The sequence below is a fragment of the Macrotis lagotis genome, chromosome 5, assembly GCF_037893015.1.
Source record: "Macrotis lagotis isolate mMagLag1 chromosome 5, bilby.v1.9.chrom.fasta, whole genome shotgun sequence".
NCBI classification, from domain to species: Eukaryota; Metazoa; Chordata; class Mammalia; order Peramelemorphia; family Peramelidae; genus Macrotis; species Macrotis lagotis.
The window spans coordinates 20,109,676-20,125,082 of record NC_133662.1 but is presented as its reverse complement, the minus strand read 5'-3'; the positions used below and the strand labels follow the sequence as shown (position 1 = coordinate 20,125,082).

The 15,407-nt window shown below is 33.0% G+C and overlaps 1 protein-coding gene and 1 pseudogene across 7 annotated transcripts in view; both read right to left on the bottom strand.

Annotated features, from left to right (window-relative positions):
* The window catches only part of UBR2 (ubiquitin protein ligase E3 component n-recognin 2), a 157,516-nt gene that overhangs the window by 102,325 nt on the left and 39,784 nt on the right, over positions 1 to 15,407 (bottom strand). For 5 of the 7 annotated variants that reach the window (XR_012478543.1, XM_074236965.1, XM_074236964.1 and 2 more), the window contains exons 3-4: positions 13,572 to 13,650; positions 9,861 to 9,974 (exon numbers count right to left, since the gene is read on the bottom strand). Coding sequence is in view for 6 of the 7 variants with exons in the window: in XM_074236965.1 (XP_074093066.1) it covers positions 9,861 to 9,974; positions 13,572 to 13,650 (193 nt within the window). In the remaining variant the exon portion in view is untranslated. Of the gene's footprint in view, positions 1 to 9,860; positions 9,975 to 13,571; positions 13,651 to 14,145; positions 14,868 to 15,407 lie in introns of all 7 variants that reach the window. The other 2 variants (XM_074236967.1, XM_074236968.1) reach the window with 2 other exon arrangements.
* Positions 2 to 9,854, bottom strand: LOC141523636 (synaptophysin-like protein 1 pseudogene; annotated as a pseudogene).

The following is a 15,407-nucleotide window of genomic DNA, read 5'->3' as shown; positions in this document are numbered from 1 at the left end:
AGGGATGTCACAGTGGATTGAAACTATATAGCCCTTTCTTTACATTCTCACACTGTGGTCATTACCATAATGGTCTCCAACTATAGGTTTACAGTAAATTCTAGAGAATAAAACCTCATCTCTAACCTATATTTTTGGTCAGCTTTACATTCTCACTGTCACATCTTTTCATATGACTACTACAATAAACTTAACTGGTCACTTTGCCATCAGTTTTACACCAAATATATATATATTTACATATGTATATACATATATGCATATATGTAAATATAACACAACAATTCCAGTTAATCAACCTAAAAGATCATTATATAACAACATTATAAACCAATAATCATCAAAACTGCTTGCAGCTTGATAACAGTTAAATATGGATAAGTAGAGATTGGTGAGATAAATTAAATAAGCAAGAACTGGGAGCAGTTAAGAAGAGACTGAGTCATATCTACAATAGGAAAGGATAGGAAGAGAATTCTTAACCAAATAAAGACTAGAAGAATTATATAATAATAGAATAGAAGAATATAAATACAAATTTTGAAAAAAATGGTTCACTAAAGCAAAGGCCAAAATATGAAGAATAATGCACATGGAAAAATAAATTACAAAAAGTATTAGCCCTTGAGATATCTTCAAGTGGATAATTAACATATTTAAAGAATTCAAGGAAAAATTGGCACTGGAAACAAAAATCAAGAGAGGCAATAAAAGAAATTAGTGTACATGTAACTAGGGGAAAAGATAATAAAAGAAATTAGTATAATAAACTAGAATAAACTAGAGCTGAATAATAACGTGAAAGTTGATAAGGAAATGGGAAAAATATGACCAATATGAATAATAGAAAATCTAAAAATAATGAATCAAGATCAGATCATCTGAGCAGGCTTATTTCACAAAAGTCTGAAAAGACTTACATGAGCTGATGCTGAATGAAATGAACAAAACTAGGAGAACATTATACCCAGAAACAACGAGTGATGATCAACTATTATAGACTTAGCTCCTCTCAGTAATACAGTAATCAAAGAAAATTCTAAAAGACTTGTGATGGAAAATGCCATCCACTTCCAGAGAAAGAACTGTGGAGTCTGAATGCAGATCAAAGTATACTATTTTCACTTTTTAAATTTTATTGTCTTTCTCATGATTTTTCCTTTTTGTTCCGATTCTTCTTTCACAGCCAAGACTAATATGGAAATATGTTTAACATGATTGTGCATGTATAACCTATATCAGATTGCTTGCCATTTTGGAAAGGGGGTAAGAAGGGAGGGATGGAGAAAATTTTAACAAAAATGAATGTTGAAAACTTTAACAGGAAAAAAAAACAATGACCTAAAATAAGAAAATAAAAATAGCTTGCTTAGTATCTGATAAAGGTCTCACACTCATATTTTTCTCACATATATAGAGAGAATGGAGTCATTCACCAATTATTAACGGTCAAAGAATATGATCAGGCATACAATGATCCAAGACAATTTCCAAAAGAGTACTGATAAAAATTCAATTCGACTCTAAAGAAAGAACTGATGGAATTCTGAATGAAGATCAAAGCATACTATTTCCACTTAATTTTTTCATACTTTTTTTTTGTTAGTCTGTGCCTTTTTTTCACAAGATGACTAAGATGGAAATGGTTTGCATGACTGACCATGTATAATTACTTACTATCTCAGGAAGATTGGAGAGAGAGAAGTTGGAATTCCAAATTTTAAAAAAATGACTGCTTATAGTTCAGTCTAACAACTGTTGTATAGCAAAAGGCATGGAGAATAAGTATCTTATGAGCATGCAAGAAAGAAATAAGTGCAAGGTATAGAAGGAACTTGACCATGGGCCAACTTATTAAACCACAGGAAGAAATATAACATTAGAACACTGACCTTCTTTATGCTACTTCCTAATCAATATTTCATATGGTTACCTTTTCGAGCATAACTAATTCAGAGTTTGAAGAATATAATGAATTGTATGTAATCTTTTGGGGTTTTGCTATATATCTTATAAACCCAAACTAATTCTTAATTATGTGTACCTAAAAAAAAAATAGGGGTGGCTAGGTGGCATAGTGGATAAAGCACCAGCCTTAGAGTCAGGAGTACCTGGGTTCAAATCTGGCATCAGACACTTAATGATTACCTAGCTGTGTGGCCTTGGGCAAGCCACCTAATCCCATTTGCCTTGCAAAAAAAAAAAACCACCTAACCAAAAAAAAAAAAATAAAAAGATGATGGTAACAGCAAAGATAAATGAAATTTTTAGCTAATTCAAAATTTTAACTGAATTGAATTAAATGAAGTTAAGTCAATAAGCATTTATTAAATTCGTACTATAGGCCAGGAATTGAGCAAAGTGTTGTGAAAACCAAGGAGGGGCAGAAAGGGGGCTGTAACATACACACCAGAAAAGATGAAGAGAGAGTTAGAAGTGTGTGTGTGTGTGTGTGTGTGTGTGTGTACACAGGTAGGAAGGGGCCAAGTAATGGGGCAGCCTTAAAACCCAATTACAAAACAGATACAATCATTCTGGAGAGCAATTTGGAACTATGCCTGAAGGGCTATAAAAGGTGCATGCCCTTTGAAGCAGCAATACCACTACTAAGTCTGTATCCCTGATTTTGTTTTTAGATTTCTTTGCAAGGCAATGGTTAAGTGACTTGCCCAAGGCCACACAGCTAGGTAATCATTAAGTGTCTGATGCCAGATTTTAACTCAGGTCCTCCTGACTCCAGGGCCAATGGTCTTTTCACTGCGCTACCTAGCTGCCCCTCAGAGATTTTTAAAAAGAGAAAACAACCTATTTGTACAAAAGTATTTAATGGTATCTTTTATTGTGGTGGCAAAGAACTGGAAATTGAGGGGATACTCATCAATAGGAGAATGGCTCAACAAGTTGTGGTATATAATTGTAATAGAATATTATCGTGCAATATGAAATGACAAGGATGATGTCAGATAAACCTGGAAAGACACAAACTGATGCTAAGTGTGTTAAGCAAAACTAGAATACTATACATAGTAATAGTAATATTCTATGATGATCAACCATGAATAACTTCATCATTTTCAGCAATACAATCATCTAAGACAATTCTTTTTTTTTTAGTTTTTGCAAGGCAATGGGGTTAAGTGACTTGCCCAAGGTCACACAGTTAGGTATCTAAGACAATTCTAAAGGATTAAGATGGAAAATGATATTCACATCCACTGAAAGAGCTGATAGAGTCTGAATATCAATGAAAGCATACTATTTTTCACTTTCTTTTTTTTTAGGTTTATATCCTCTTTCACAACATGACTAATATGGAAATAAGTTTTGCATGATTGCACACCTATAACCTATATATCAAATTGCTTACTGTTTCAGGAAGGGGAGAGGAAAAAAGGAGGGAGAGATTTTGGAATTCAAAATTTTTAGAAATGAATGCTAAAAATAGTTTTTAAATATAATTAGGAAAAATTAAAGTTTATAAAAAGGTCAAATACAGAATTTTATATTTGATTCTAGGAACAATAGGGAAACCAATAAAAATAATTCAATTGGGGTTTGGGGGGATGGAAATAAAATTAGATTTGTACTGTAGGACAACCAATTTGACAGATGACTGTCTACTTGAAGCAAAGAGTGCTTTCACAGTACCACAGCACTAGGAGCTAGTTTCTATTTTTCTCTCTCAAACTTCATATTAGACACACAGGAAAAAAAAACAATTAAAATGTCAAAAATTCAAGAAAAATGAATACCACTTTTCTTAATTTCTCTTCTAATTCATGCTTTGTTAACATTAAAGAGTATAAAATGGTAGACAACAAAAGTGATAATTCTAGACTACATAATAGACATCTGAATAACAGAGCTGACAACAGAAAAAAATGTTTCATCTGGAACAAAAATAATGTATTCTTTAAACAAAATGCTTGTGACCCACTGATGATAAGGAAGATTCTTTGTTCTGCCAGTGGTTTGTACTATCTTTGTGACCAAAGGCTTATATTTGCCTGACAGTGACATAAGTCAAAAGATATACAGTGAAAGAATAGAACAAAATGAATTATTTGATATAGAATCTAAGTATTCTACCTTGTCTTCTTTAGCATCTTACTAGAATCATCAGGGTTATCGAAACTAGGAGGGAAAATACAAACTCCCAAGAACCAATCAGAAGTCTCCAAAAAACATAAATGCCAAAGATCATACAAAAGCAAAAAGCAATGAAGCATAGTGCATTTTTGTAAATACTAATTAATGAGTGCAGGAATGTCCTAAGCTAATCAGATCCAGTCTTGAGACCAGACCAGAAGCATGGGGATATCCACAGCTGATCCTCAACTTAGCAGCAGCATGTGATCTCTCAGTGGAATCAAGAGTGGAATCTCAATGTCTGGGAGCTCACACCCAATACGAGGATGCCCAGAGCTGATCTTAGACTCAATCATAGGATATAAGATAGCAGCACTCAAACTAGAAAGGGTAAGAAAATGAATTTAAGTGTCCAAATCTCCTAAATAGGTTATTATTGGTCATCCAGAGAAGATCACTTGCTCTGTCCCCTACATAGGTCAATTGCCAAAGAAAGGAAGAAATCTGTCCCCAGAGAGGGCAGATTTTGTAGACTCAGTCCCTAGATTTTGCAGCTAGACCACCAATACAGATCAATGTAAGAATAGGAAATCAAAAAAGATTAAGAGCTATTATGATGCCAGAAATACTGAAGACATAAACCTAAGAGACTAATTGCACACACACACACACACACACACCCCTCTAAGAAAAACCAAACAAGCCACAAGATCTATGAAAATTCCTAGGAAAAAAGTATGTAAGAGGTTTATCTTTAAATTTAAATTTGTATATTATAAATGAAATTACAGCAAAAGAGTAAAGAATTGGCAAAGAAATAAAAGGATAGATAGGTGGATAGATAATTAATAGTTTAACACTGGAGTTAGAAAAACCCTTCTCAAGTAATGGGCTTCTTTTTTTTCTCCTTTTCAACTTTTTTTTTTTTATTAAGTTAGCTGCATAAAAGATATACATTTCTCACATGGACAATTCTTGTCATGAATAAAGGCAACAAAAATGTGCTACCAGTGAGCTGTGGTTCACAAAGTAACAATCATTTTGGATGAAAAAAATCTCCATTTCTGTACAATGCAACTATAAAGATAAGCAAATAATGTGATGACTTGTAAATACTCGATATAACCAAATATATGTACAAAGAAACAGGCACCCATTATGTAGCTAATCCACTTGTATTCCTTTGTTTACCACACATACATAATTTTAAAAAATCATTCATTTATGTAGTAAGAATGAGAACATTAAGAAAAATGAAATTTGTATCTCATTTCTTATTTTCATAATATCAGTGCTGAACTTCCAATAACAACGTCATTGACTCTAAATATTTAAATGCATTTCAAAAGTAAAAAACAAAATTTCCTTTTTTTCAATTTTTTTCTATACTTGTAGGATTATCCCACATTGAAACCAAGTAGCATGAGTGACAACAGAAGATAGATATTAATAATATGCCTGCAGTTTTCAAAGTTAGATCTAGGTGAACCATATTTAGAGTATACTTGAATCTATGAAACCAACCAGCATTATATAAACACCTCAAATTGCAGAATTTCTGTATTAACTGTATCAAAGAACATTTATGCACACTTTAAATTTCCAATCCCTAACCTCAAAACAATTTTTTGTACAACTATTAAGTATTGAAGGTTACTTATTTTAAAATCCATATCTGCATTCAGGAATTTTTATTTAAGAAGGACAGTATTTAGATTTAAGTTCTGAACTAAACACTTTTTCTACTATGCTATATTTATAAAGCAATAAGCCTTTTTTTAAATAAAGATAGATCTTAAGGAAAATGAACTGTACAAACTTACAGTAGTGTATAATTCAAAAGTTTCTTCTTTTTTTAAAAAATAGGATAATACATCCCCTTCCTGAATAAAGATACATGTGTTAAGGCCTAAGGGATAAAACACTATTGCTATGCAAAAAACTTAGTGAAGAAACTACACATTCATTTTTTTTTGCAAGGCAATGGGGTTAAGTGGCTTGCCCAAGGCCACACAGCTCAGTAATTATTAAGTGTCTGAGGCTGGATTTGAACTCAGGTACTCTTAACTCCAGGGCCAGTGCTCTATCCACTACGCCACCTAGCTGCACCTCTTAGATCTTTTGAGTCTACAAATTGAAACATTTACATCCAGAATTTGTATCTAAGGCACATATTTCATGTAAAAACTAGCGGAATTTTTAATCCATCAATTTATTGCAAACGCCATTACTTTTATTAGAAACAAACTGCAATGTCTCTAAACCTGCTGGCAATATATTGTAGAACAGATTCTTATTTCACACAATGTAGTTCTCTTCTTTAATTACATTCCTGTAGGAGGTGCAACTGTTCCTCCGCCATGGGTAGAAATATTTGACTGATGGTGCAAGCTGGTCTCCTTATATACAAACCAAGCATTTCCTCCCCAAAGTATTAAGTTCAGAAAACCAAATATCACAGATACATTCAGAGATCCCATACTAGTTACAGAGTCAAAGTAGCAGTGTATCACCTTATTACTGCAAGTTTGAATCTGACCAATAAGATTTTCACCTGTGGTCATCTTAATATCTGTCAGAACTTTAGCCCAGGCTGAAGTGGCCACCAACCATAAGAAAGCAGCAATAATAGTAATAAAGTCAATAAAGGGAATTTTTTGACTATCCCGATAAAAGTTCATATAACCAATATAAAGTATAAGTGCAGCAATGCAGTATAAAAAGAACAAGACAGCAAGACATAGAACTGGGCAGAAGAGAAATCTCCTATAAGATAAAAGCTGCTCCAAGTTTCATTACACAGCTGTTTATTATCTTGTGTAGAAAGTGAAATCTGATTCAGCCTGAATGGATACACAAAGCAAGCTTCAACTGTCTCATTTTTAGCAAGACCATGGCAGGAAACTAGAAAACTCATTTTGCCCTTAAAACCTCCACGTGTGGCAAAAGAAAAAATGGAAGCTACCCACTGGAGAACTTTGATGAAGCCGAGCAGCTCAGCTCCTTGAGCGGGCGGAAGTTGATCTGCGGGCCCGACATCCTCTGAGGGAAGGAGGGAAAGAGGGCAAGAATCAGGGTGGCCAGACGGTGGGACGGTGCCAGACCCGGGTGGCCCAGCAGGAGGGAAGGGAGGAGGAGAGTGCTCGGGCCAAGTAATGGGTTTCTTAAAAATTAAAATGGACCAAATAAAAGTCCATGAAACAACAAGAAATATTAATATAGCCAAAAAAATTAAATAAGACATCTAAAAACAACTGATCTAAAAAATAGGTCAAGACTACCTTTTGAAAGCCATGATCAAAACAAACACAAAAACCCCAAATCTTGGTTCATATTTCAAGAAATCATGGGGGAAAAAATGGTCCAAGTCATTTAGAACCAGTTCCAAGAAATTTAGATACAAATTCGTGGCTTTAATGTCAAAGGAAAAATACTGTAGTAAATAGCCAAAAAGAAAGAGTTTAAGTATTGAAAAACTATAGTTAAGCTCACACAAGATTTTGCTTCTACAACCATAAAGAAGAAGAAAGTTTGGGCAATAAAACTTAGCACAACTGAATCTAAAGTTACAGGTGGAAAATGAACATTTATCAAAACAGAAAACTTCCAAGCATTACTGATAAAAAGAACTGAGTTGTAACTTTAAAAATTCAAACACAGAAGCAAAAAAGAAACATAAAATGAAATACAAGTGAGAAATTGGTGAGACTTTATAATAAAGTGAGACTTTATAAGGATGAAGTATTTACATTCTAATGAGAAGGGACTCTGTTAATAAAAACATACCCCAAGAACCACATATCATTTGTATCATAGAGGGAATCAAACTAAGATAGAAGACCTGGTAGTTATTTTCGTTAAATTGTGATGATTTTTAAATTCAAAATGGAGATACTGAAGACTGATTTAAAGGAAAGATTGAGAATGCATGAATGGGACTGGATGAGGGGGAAAGAAGAGAAATAAATAAAGGAGTACAAGTTATTTGCTTCAAGCATAGAGCATTGATGCTATTACACTCTTATTTCACCCCCCATCTTCTATGTAAAGAGGGAGCAGGAAGCAAAGAGAGGAAAAAATATAAGCAATAGGATGGAGGAAAATAATAAAACTAAAGAGTTTTACACAAATCTAATGCAACTAATAATTAGAAGGAAAATAACAAACTAGGGAAAAAATCATGGGAATAAATTTCTCACATAGAGATGTTATTTGCAAGATATACTTCAAGATTATAAGAATAAAAGTCTTTTCCCTGAAGAAAATGATCAAAGGACATGAACAGGCTGTTTTCAAGAAGAAATCCAAACTATCTGTAGCCATGTGGAAAAAAAAATTTCAAATCACTAATAATTAGAAAACTGAAAATTAAACCAATTTTGAGGTTTCATGTCACAATAGTTGGAAAAGTTGACAAAAAAGAGAAAATGATGACTACTGAAGAGACTGTAAAAAAATAGGTATTGTTAATAGTACTGTGAAATTAGTCCAATCGTTTTAGAAAGCAATTTGGAATTATGCCTAAAAAGTTTCTAAAACTGTTCATATCTTAACCAGCAACAGAAGAACTGATCTTATACTCCCAAAAGATAAAACTAAGAGGAAAAGGTATTACGTGCAAAAATATTTATAAAAGCTCCTTTATGTGGTGGCAATGAACAGAAAATTGAAGTTTTTTTTGTTTTTTTTTTTTAAGATTTTTGCAAGGCAAATGGGGCTAAGTGGCTTGCCCAAGGCCACACAGCTAGGCAATTATTAAGTGTCTGAGACCGGATTTGAACCCAGGTACTCCTGACTCCAAGGCCAGTGCCTTATCCACTATGCCACCTAGCTGCCCCCAAAGTTGTTTTATCAGTTGGAGAATAGTTGAACAAATTATGATATATATGTATGTAATGGAATACTATTGGGTTACAAGAAATAAAAAGACAATTTGAGAGAAACTTAGCAAAAGTTATATTATTTGATGCAGCGAAGTAAGCTGTATCAGAAAAACGATTTATACTCTGACATCAATATTGTAAAAACAATTGTGAAAGATTTCAAAAATCTGATCAATCATGATTCAAGAAGATCAATTAAGTAAAAAATCATGCCATTTCCTGACTCAGAGGTGATGAGACTAATTTGGAGAATAAGATATGTTTCCAGATATGTCCAGTATGGAAATTTGTGCTGCTCAATTATGCTTATTTGTTATGAAGTTTTATTGTTTTGTTTTCTGGAGGAAGATAGGAAAGAGGGAAAAATAAATAGCTGATAATTAAAAAGAATAAAATTTAATTACAAAATGCTGATTAAGGTTAAAGTACTATATTATATTCCAAATCTTTTGGTGACTACAATAGACATGGTATAGGTAAAAAAAAAAAAGTGAACATAAGCAGTTAATAAGACAAAAAAAACTATTTTATGTGCTAAGACTTTTCTAAGAGGTAAATAAAAGACTTCACCATATTGCAATTGAGTAGGAAAAACAAATGTTTGAATCTCTCAAATGAACAAAAATTTTAAAATTTCAGATAAGTCCAACTGAGGGGTTAAAATGACATTTAAAACCTATGAATACAGTGTCCTTATAAGGTTTATTATATTTCTCAGTCTTTTTCTTGGTCAGTAGAGTAAAATTTTTTTTTATATAGTGAATGTCACCTCTAATCCTATCTACTAAGTAATGTCCTTTTACTCAAGTCCTAATTAATATTCAATTTTCAGTTCCTAAGAGAAATATTGTGTGTGTATGTGTGGTGGTGGTGGTGGTGGGGAATTACCTCCTCTTCCTCAGTTTCAGATATATTAAGTTCATGTTTTGTACAATAAGGACCCTCTTTCCAAGCTTCAGTATCACCACAGTCACAGAAGCCTCCACCTCCAGATGTTGTCATCTTAAAAAAAATGGTAAGAAAACATTTAATCAACATCACATTTAAGACCCAAAGGGTATATAATCGCACTAAGGAATTAAAACTACTTTGATGTGTCATAATTCCCTACTCCATAACAGAAAATATTTCTAGTTATTTTCAAGTACCTTCACTACATCTGCAATGTCTATCAATACAATTCCCAATGATATAATTTCCAATTTGCCCATGCTTTCTTGATGTTTTAATTAAAAGAACATAATTATAGACTAATCTAAGTGATTTTAGGATATAAACTACTTTATAGTGTCTAACATTTTATGGAAATTTTTAAAGGGTTTAGTGATAGGTTTTCCAAGAACAAGAAACATTTTCATTTGATACTGCATTCTAGTTATAACAGGAAATGCTCCATTTAAATTTTATAACCTCTAGATAAAAATTTTGTCGATATAACTTGTGTTTTATGACCTAGGTGTTTCTATTATGTCTATCATGCAAAGAAACAATAAGCAAACCTAGTAAAAATTCAAACTATCCTCTGACACAATCTTTTATTTAAGTTTTCTTCATTTAGGTAAATCGTAAGTATGTTAGTAGCTCAGATATATAAGACAAGTCATCTGGATAATGGCATCTCTCTGCAGATAGTTTTTACAAAGCAATTTTTGATTTTCCCTTTAAAGAAAGATTCTTAAACTACACTGCACCTTGGTTCAAATTAAACAGCCAATTGCAGAAATCTCTTTAAACAAAATTTCTTCTCCAATTCCCTAAATGGTTTATTCCCTCTCTCACTAACCCCCATCCCAAGACTGGAAAAAGGACTCAGCTGGTGCATAGTTGAATGATAGGCATAAGATTAACAAAAACCTATAGATTTAGAACTAGTCATTTTAAAATGCAAAAATAGCTTAAAATATTCTCCATTGGTCAATAATATGAAAGGGAAATTCCACTTTTAATATCATACTGAAGCTGAAAACTGGTATCCAGACAGAGAAAATTCTAGAATGTCACTTCCTAATTCTCCCTAAGGGATTACTTTGCAATCACAAAAGATTACAATAACTCTGTAGCAAAAAAAAAAAATTCAGAATTCACTTTTATATTGCTAAAATAGGTTTTAAATTCAGTTCTACAATTAGTAGCTCTACTTGCAGAATTTTTCAAGAGAAATAGGTTTAGAGAATTAAGAGCTGGATGGGACATTAGAGGTCATATAGCATAACCCCTTATTTAGCAAACCAGGGTTCAGAGAGATTGATGTCATGATTGTACAAATAGTAAGCAGAAGTTCCAAGATTTGAAATCAAGTCCTCTAACTCCAAACCTAGCACTCTTTGTACTGTACCAGACTGTCTTCCCCCATCAATCTTATATACATGCTTATTCAGACCATTTAGTACAGGTAGAATGGTTTAAAGAGAAATGCCATTTCTCTGCTCTGACACTGGGATATCATATAAAAGCATACTGAAGTTCACTCTCACTAGAATTTCAAAGCTCCTATTATGCACACCATTACTATGTAAGAAGATAGTCAATAAGAATAAATTGGAGGAACACAGCAAATTTCCTTTAGATAGTGATGACCAGCCATTTCTTTTTTCTACCTTTTTAGGTATAGGGAATATAAGAAAAGAGAGTAAATAAAAACATACACAAGAGTAGGTTCCTATCAACTGATTAAATAAACTATGGCAAATGAAGGTAATAAAATACTACTGTACAGTCAGAAATGATAAACAAAGAACTCAAGGAAAGTGAGTGAAATAAACAGAATCAAAAAAATACAATAACAATAAAGTAAATTAAAAGATCAGGAAAACAGACTGAGCAACTGAAAAACTAAAAAATGTCCTCGAGAACAGTTACTGAAAAGGAACAACTGGGGCAGAATCTGGCATTCTAATATGGAGAAGGTCCATATGAAGTCTTTTGGCTTAAATGTCTTTGTTAGAAAGAGGAGTTATGGGAGTTAATATATTTCCAGAAATGACTGATCTTAAAACAAAAGATATTAATAAAACTTTATTTTATTAAGGAGAATAAGTATTTTATGTAACAACCCAAAGCAATATGTATTCTGAATTTTTGAAAGTACTAATTATGTTGATGAAGCTATGAACTCATCCAACCCTTCTAGAGAGCAATTTGCAATTATACCAAAAAGGCAACAAAAATGTGCAAACCCTTTGATCCAGCAATACCATTACTGGGTCTATACCCTGAAGAGATTATGAAAAAGGATAAAATCATCACTTGTACAAAAATATTCATAGCAGCCCGGTTTGTGGTAGCAAAGAATTGGAAATTGAGTGAATGTCTGTCAATTGGGGAAAGGCTTAATAAACTGTGGTATATGTATGTGATGAAACACTATTGTTCTATTAGAAATCAGGAGGGATGGGAATTCAGGGAAGCCTGGAAGAATTTGCATGAACTGATGCTGAATGAGATGAGCAGAACCAGAAGAACATTTGTACACCCTAACAGCAACATGTGAGTGATAAAAAACCTTAATGAATTTGCTCATACCAACAGGGGCAACAATTTGACACAATTTTGGGACATTTGCAATGGAGAATGCCATCTGTATCCTGAGAAAAGAATTGTGGAGTTTGAACAAAGACCAAAGACTATTACCTTTAATTAAAAAAAAAAGTCTTATTATGCAATTCTGCTATATCTCATATTATATGTTTCTTCCTTAAGGATATGATTTCTCTGTCATCACATTCAACTTAGATCAACAAATACTTTGGGAATGATGTACAGACTAACAAACTGCCTTCTGTGGGGAGTGGAAGGAGGGAAGCAAGATTGGGGGGAAAATTGTAAAACTCAAAATAAATAAAAGCCTTCTAAAATTAAAAAAAAAAGTGCTAATTATGTGTAACAGCTTTATATCATAGGTAGCACAAGATATCTTTTTTATTTTAATGATAATTTTATCACTGTTGGTAATTTCTTTCCTTCTCTCCCTTTTTTTTAGGTTTTTTGCAAGGCAAATGGGGTTAAGTGGCTTGCCCAAGGCCACACAGCTAGGTAATTATTAAGTGTCTGAGGATTTGAACCCAGGTACTCCTGACTCCAAGGCCAGTGCTTTGTCCACTATGCCACCTAGCCACCTTTCTCTCCCTTTCTTTACCTCACCCACCCCAACCATTGTACTCTTTCCTCTAATTTATTAATAATCCGTGCAATGAAATTACAGCAATGATTAAAAACAATGCACATAAAAACAAAAATGATAAGACAAATTTATTTATTTTTTTTAAAGCATATCACTGACTTTTTTTTGATTTTTTAAGGCAATGGGGTTAAGTGACTTGCCCAGTGTCACACTACTAAGTACGTATTAAGTGTCTGAAGTCAATTTTGAACTCAGGTCCTTCTGCCTCCAGGGCCCATGTTCTAGCTACTAGGCCACTTAGATGCCCCCTTTCATATTTTTTCCCTTAAACTTAAAATTTCTCCCTAGCAGTGTCATGTCCTTTAAAAAGCTGACCTAATATCTTGCTGTTAACTTAAATATTATTTTAAATCTTTTAATCTTATCATAGGAAAAAATACAGTAGAATATCAACATAATCTATTACAGATGTTACTAACCCTATATCGATGTTCTCTGTGAATACTTCCCAAAAAGCACTCCATGCATAAAACACAAGTTGGATCAACAGCACAGTCTCTGTAGAATTAAAGAAGAGAAAATCAGGACAATTTATGGAATGAAGTATATCATAATGCAATATTTTCAAACAAGAACATACCCTACAACAGTCAGGATGCCAAGAGATTTCTAAACTATACCTGAAGGAATTCTGCCCCAAAATCTCATCCCTAAGTAAATTTCAAATAATGTGGAAAGCTAACATTCATTTATCCTTGTGTCAACACAATTATTAAAGTTTCATTTGAAGCTGAAGCCAGATTCCTTTTGATTCAGTGGCATTTTTCAGTATAGACTTTGGATTGCAGAATTTCCCTAAAGAACTCTTTCCCCATGATAAATCAGGGTACAAACCCAGCTGTTTGACTGGTGTTAGTAAAACAATAATCAAGGTACTTTTGAATATGTGTTTTTCTTGTTTCCACAGCAAAGTTTTACCACCTTCTCATGTACCCATTTGGTAGACCCAAGTTTCAGAAGTATTTAGAGAAAAGGACTATGAAAGCAACTCACTGGAGGAAAGGTCAAAGGACCACCACATCACACCTTCTGTACTGGAAATTCAGCATTCGAAGTCTTGGGATTTTTCTCCATTGTAGTACAGGTCATTTGTACAGAGAGGATTGTTTGAAGTTACCAAAAATCAGACATGTTATCAGATGTTAGGGTTTCAATTTGTAATTAAGCAAAGAAAAATGTTAAAAGGTTCATACTCTGATCCAAAAATTCTACTACTAGGAATATCATGCACATAGGCCCATAGGAAATAAAAAAAAGTCCCATATTCACTAAATATTTAGTGTAACAATTTTTTGTAGAATCATAGAATGAGAAACAAAGTAGATGTTCAAAAATTGGGGAATGGCTAAACAAAACTGGTACATATTCATAGCGGGAAATTACTGGAGTAAAAGAAACAATGAACATGATGAATACAGAGAAATATGGAAAGATTTATATGAAGATTAATATGCAAAAAGAAGTAAGGACAAGTAGCAAAACAATATCTAACAATGCAAGTGGGAAAGATTAAAAATCACTGAATTTGAACACTACAAAATTAAAGTTACCAAGTCTGGTCATTAAGAGATAGAAGATACCTTTTTTCACTCCTTTGTAGAAGTAGAGGTTCACAGGTGTAGAATATTGCATATAATATCTGATATTATCAATATGTTGATTAGTTTTGCTTAACTTTTCTTTCTTTTACTTTTATTAGTGATAATTTCATCCATCTAAAGGTAGAAGAAGCAACAAGGGAGAGATTCTTTTCAGGTTCTGATTCTCACTGACAAAGGAAAACTGGTTTTTTACCATAAGATGATGAGAGCCTTGGGGAAAAGTGACCCTCTTCTACTACAATATGTGATAGGGAAGGAAAAAATGGAGTAATGAATAGACTTCCTTGGGTTCTTGAATTTGAGTAAGAAGAAAATTACATCTTTATTCTTTGTTTTTATTTTTGCAGATTTAAAAACAATATTTTGAGGAGTCCATAGGCTTCACCAAATTGGCCATCATACTAAAAAAAAAAAAGTTAAAAACTCTTTGAGACTGTAATCCTTTCTAGCACCTAGAAATGGGCAATCACCAAAATAGCATTATATCACTAAATCTCTAACCTGGTCCAATATGAAAATGATTACAAGGCATTACAAAACTTAAAGACTTGTTTGAAGCATTTAATAACATGGAGAAGTTGATCAGTCCTCGCCCTAGGTATTTCCTCAATTTTGGCACATATACTCTAGAGATGGAGCAAATTTAAGATTATT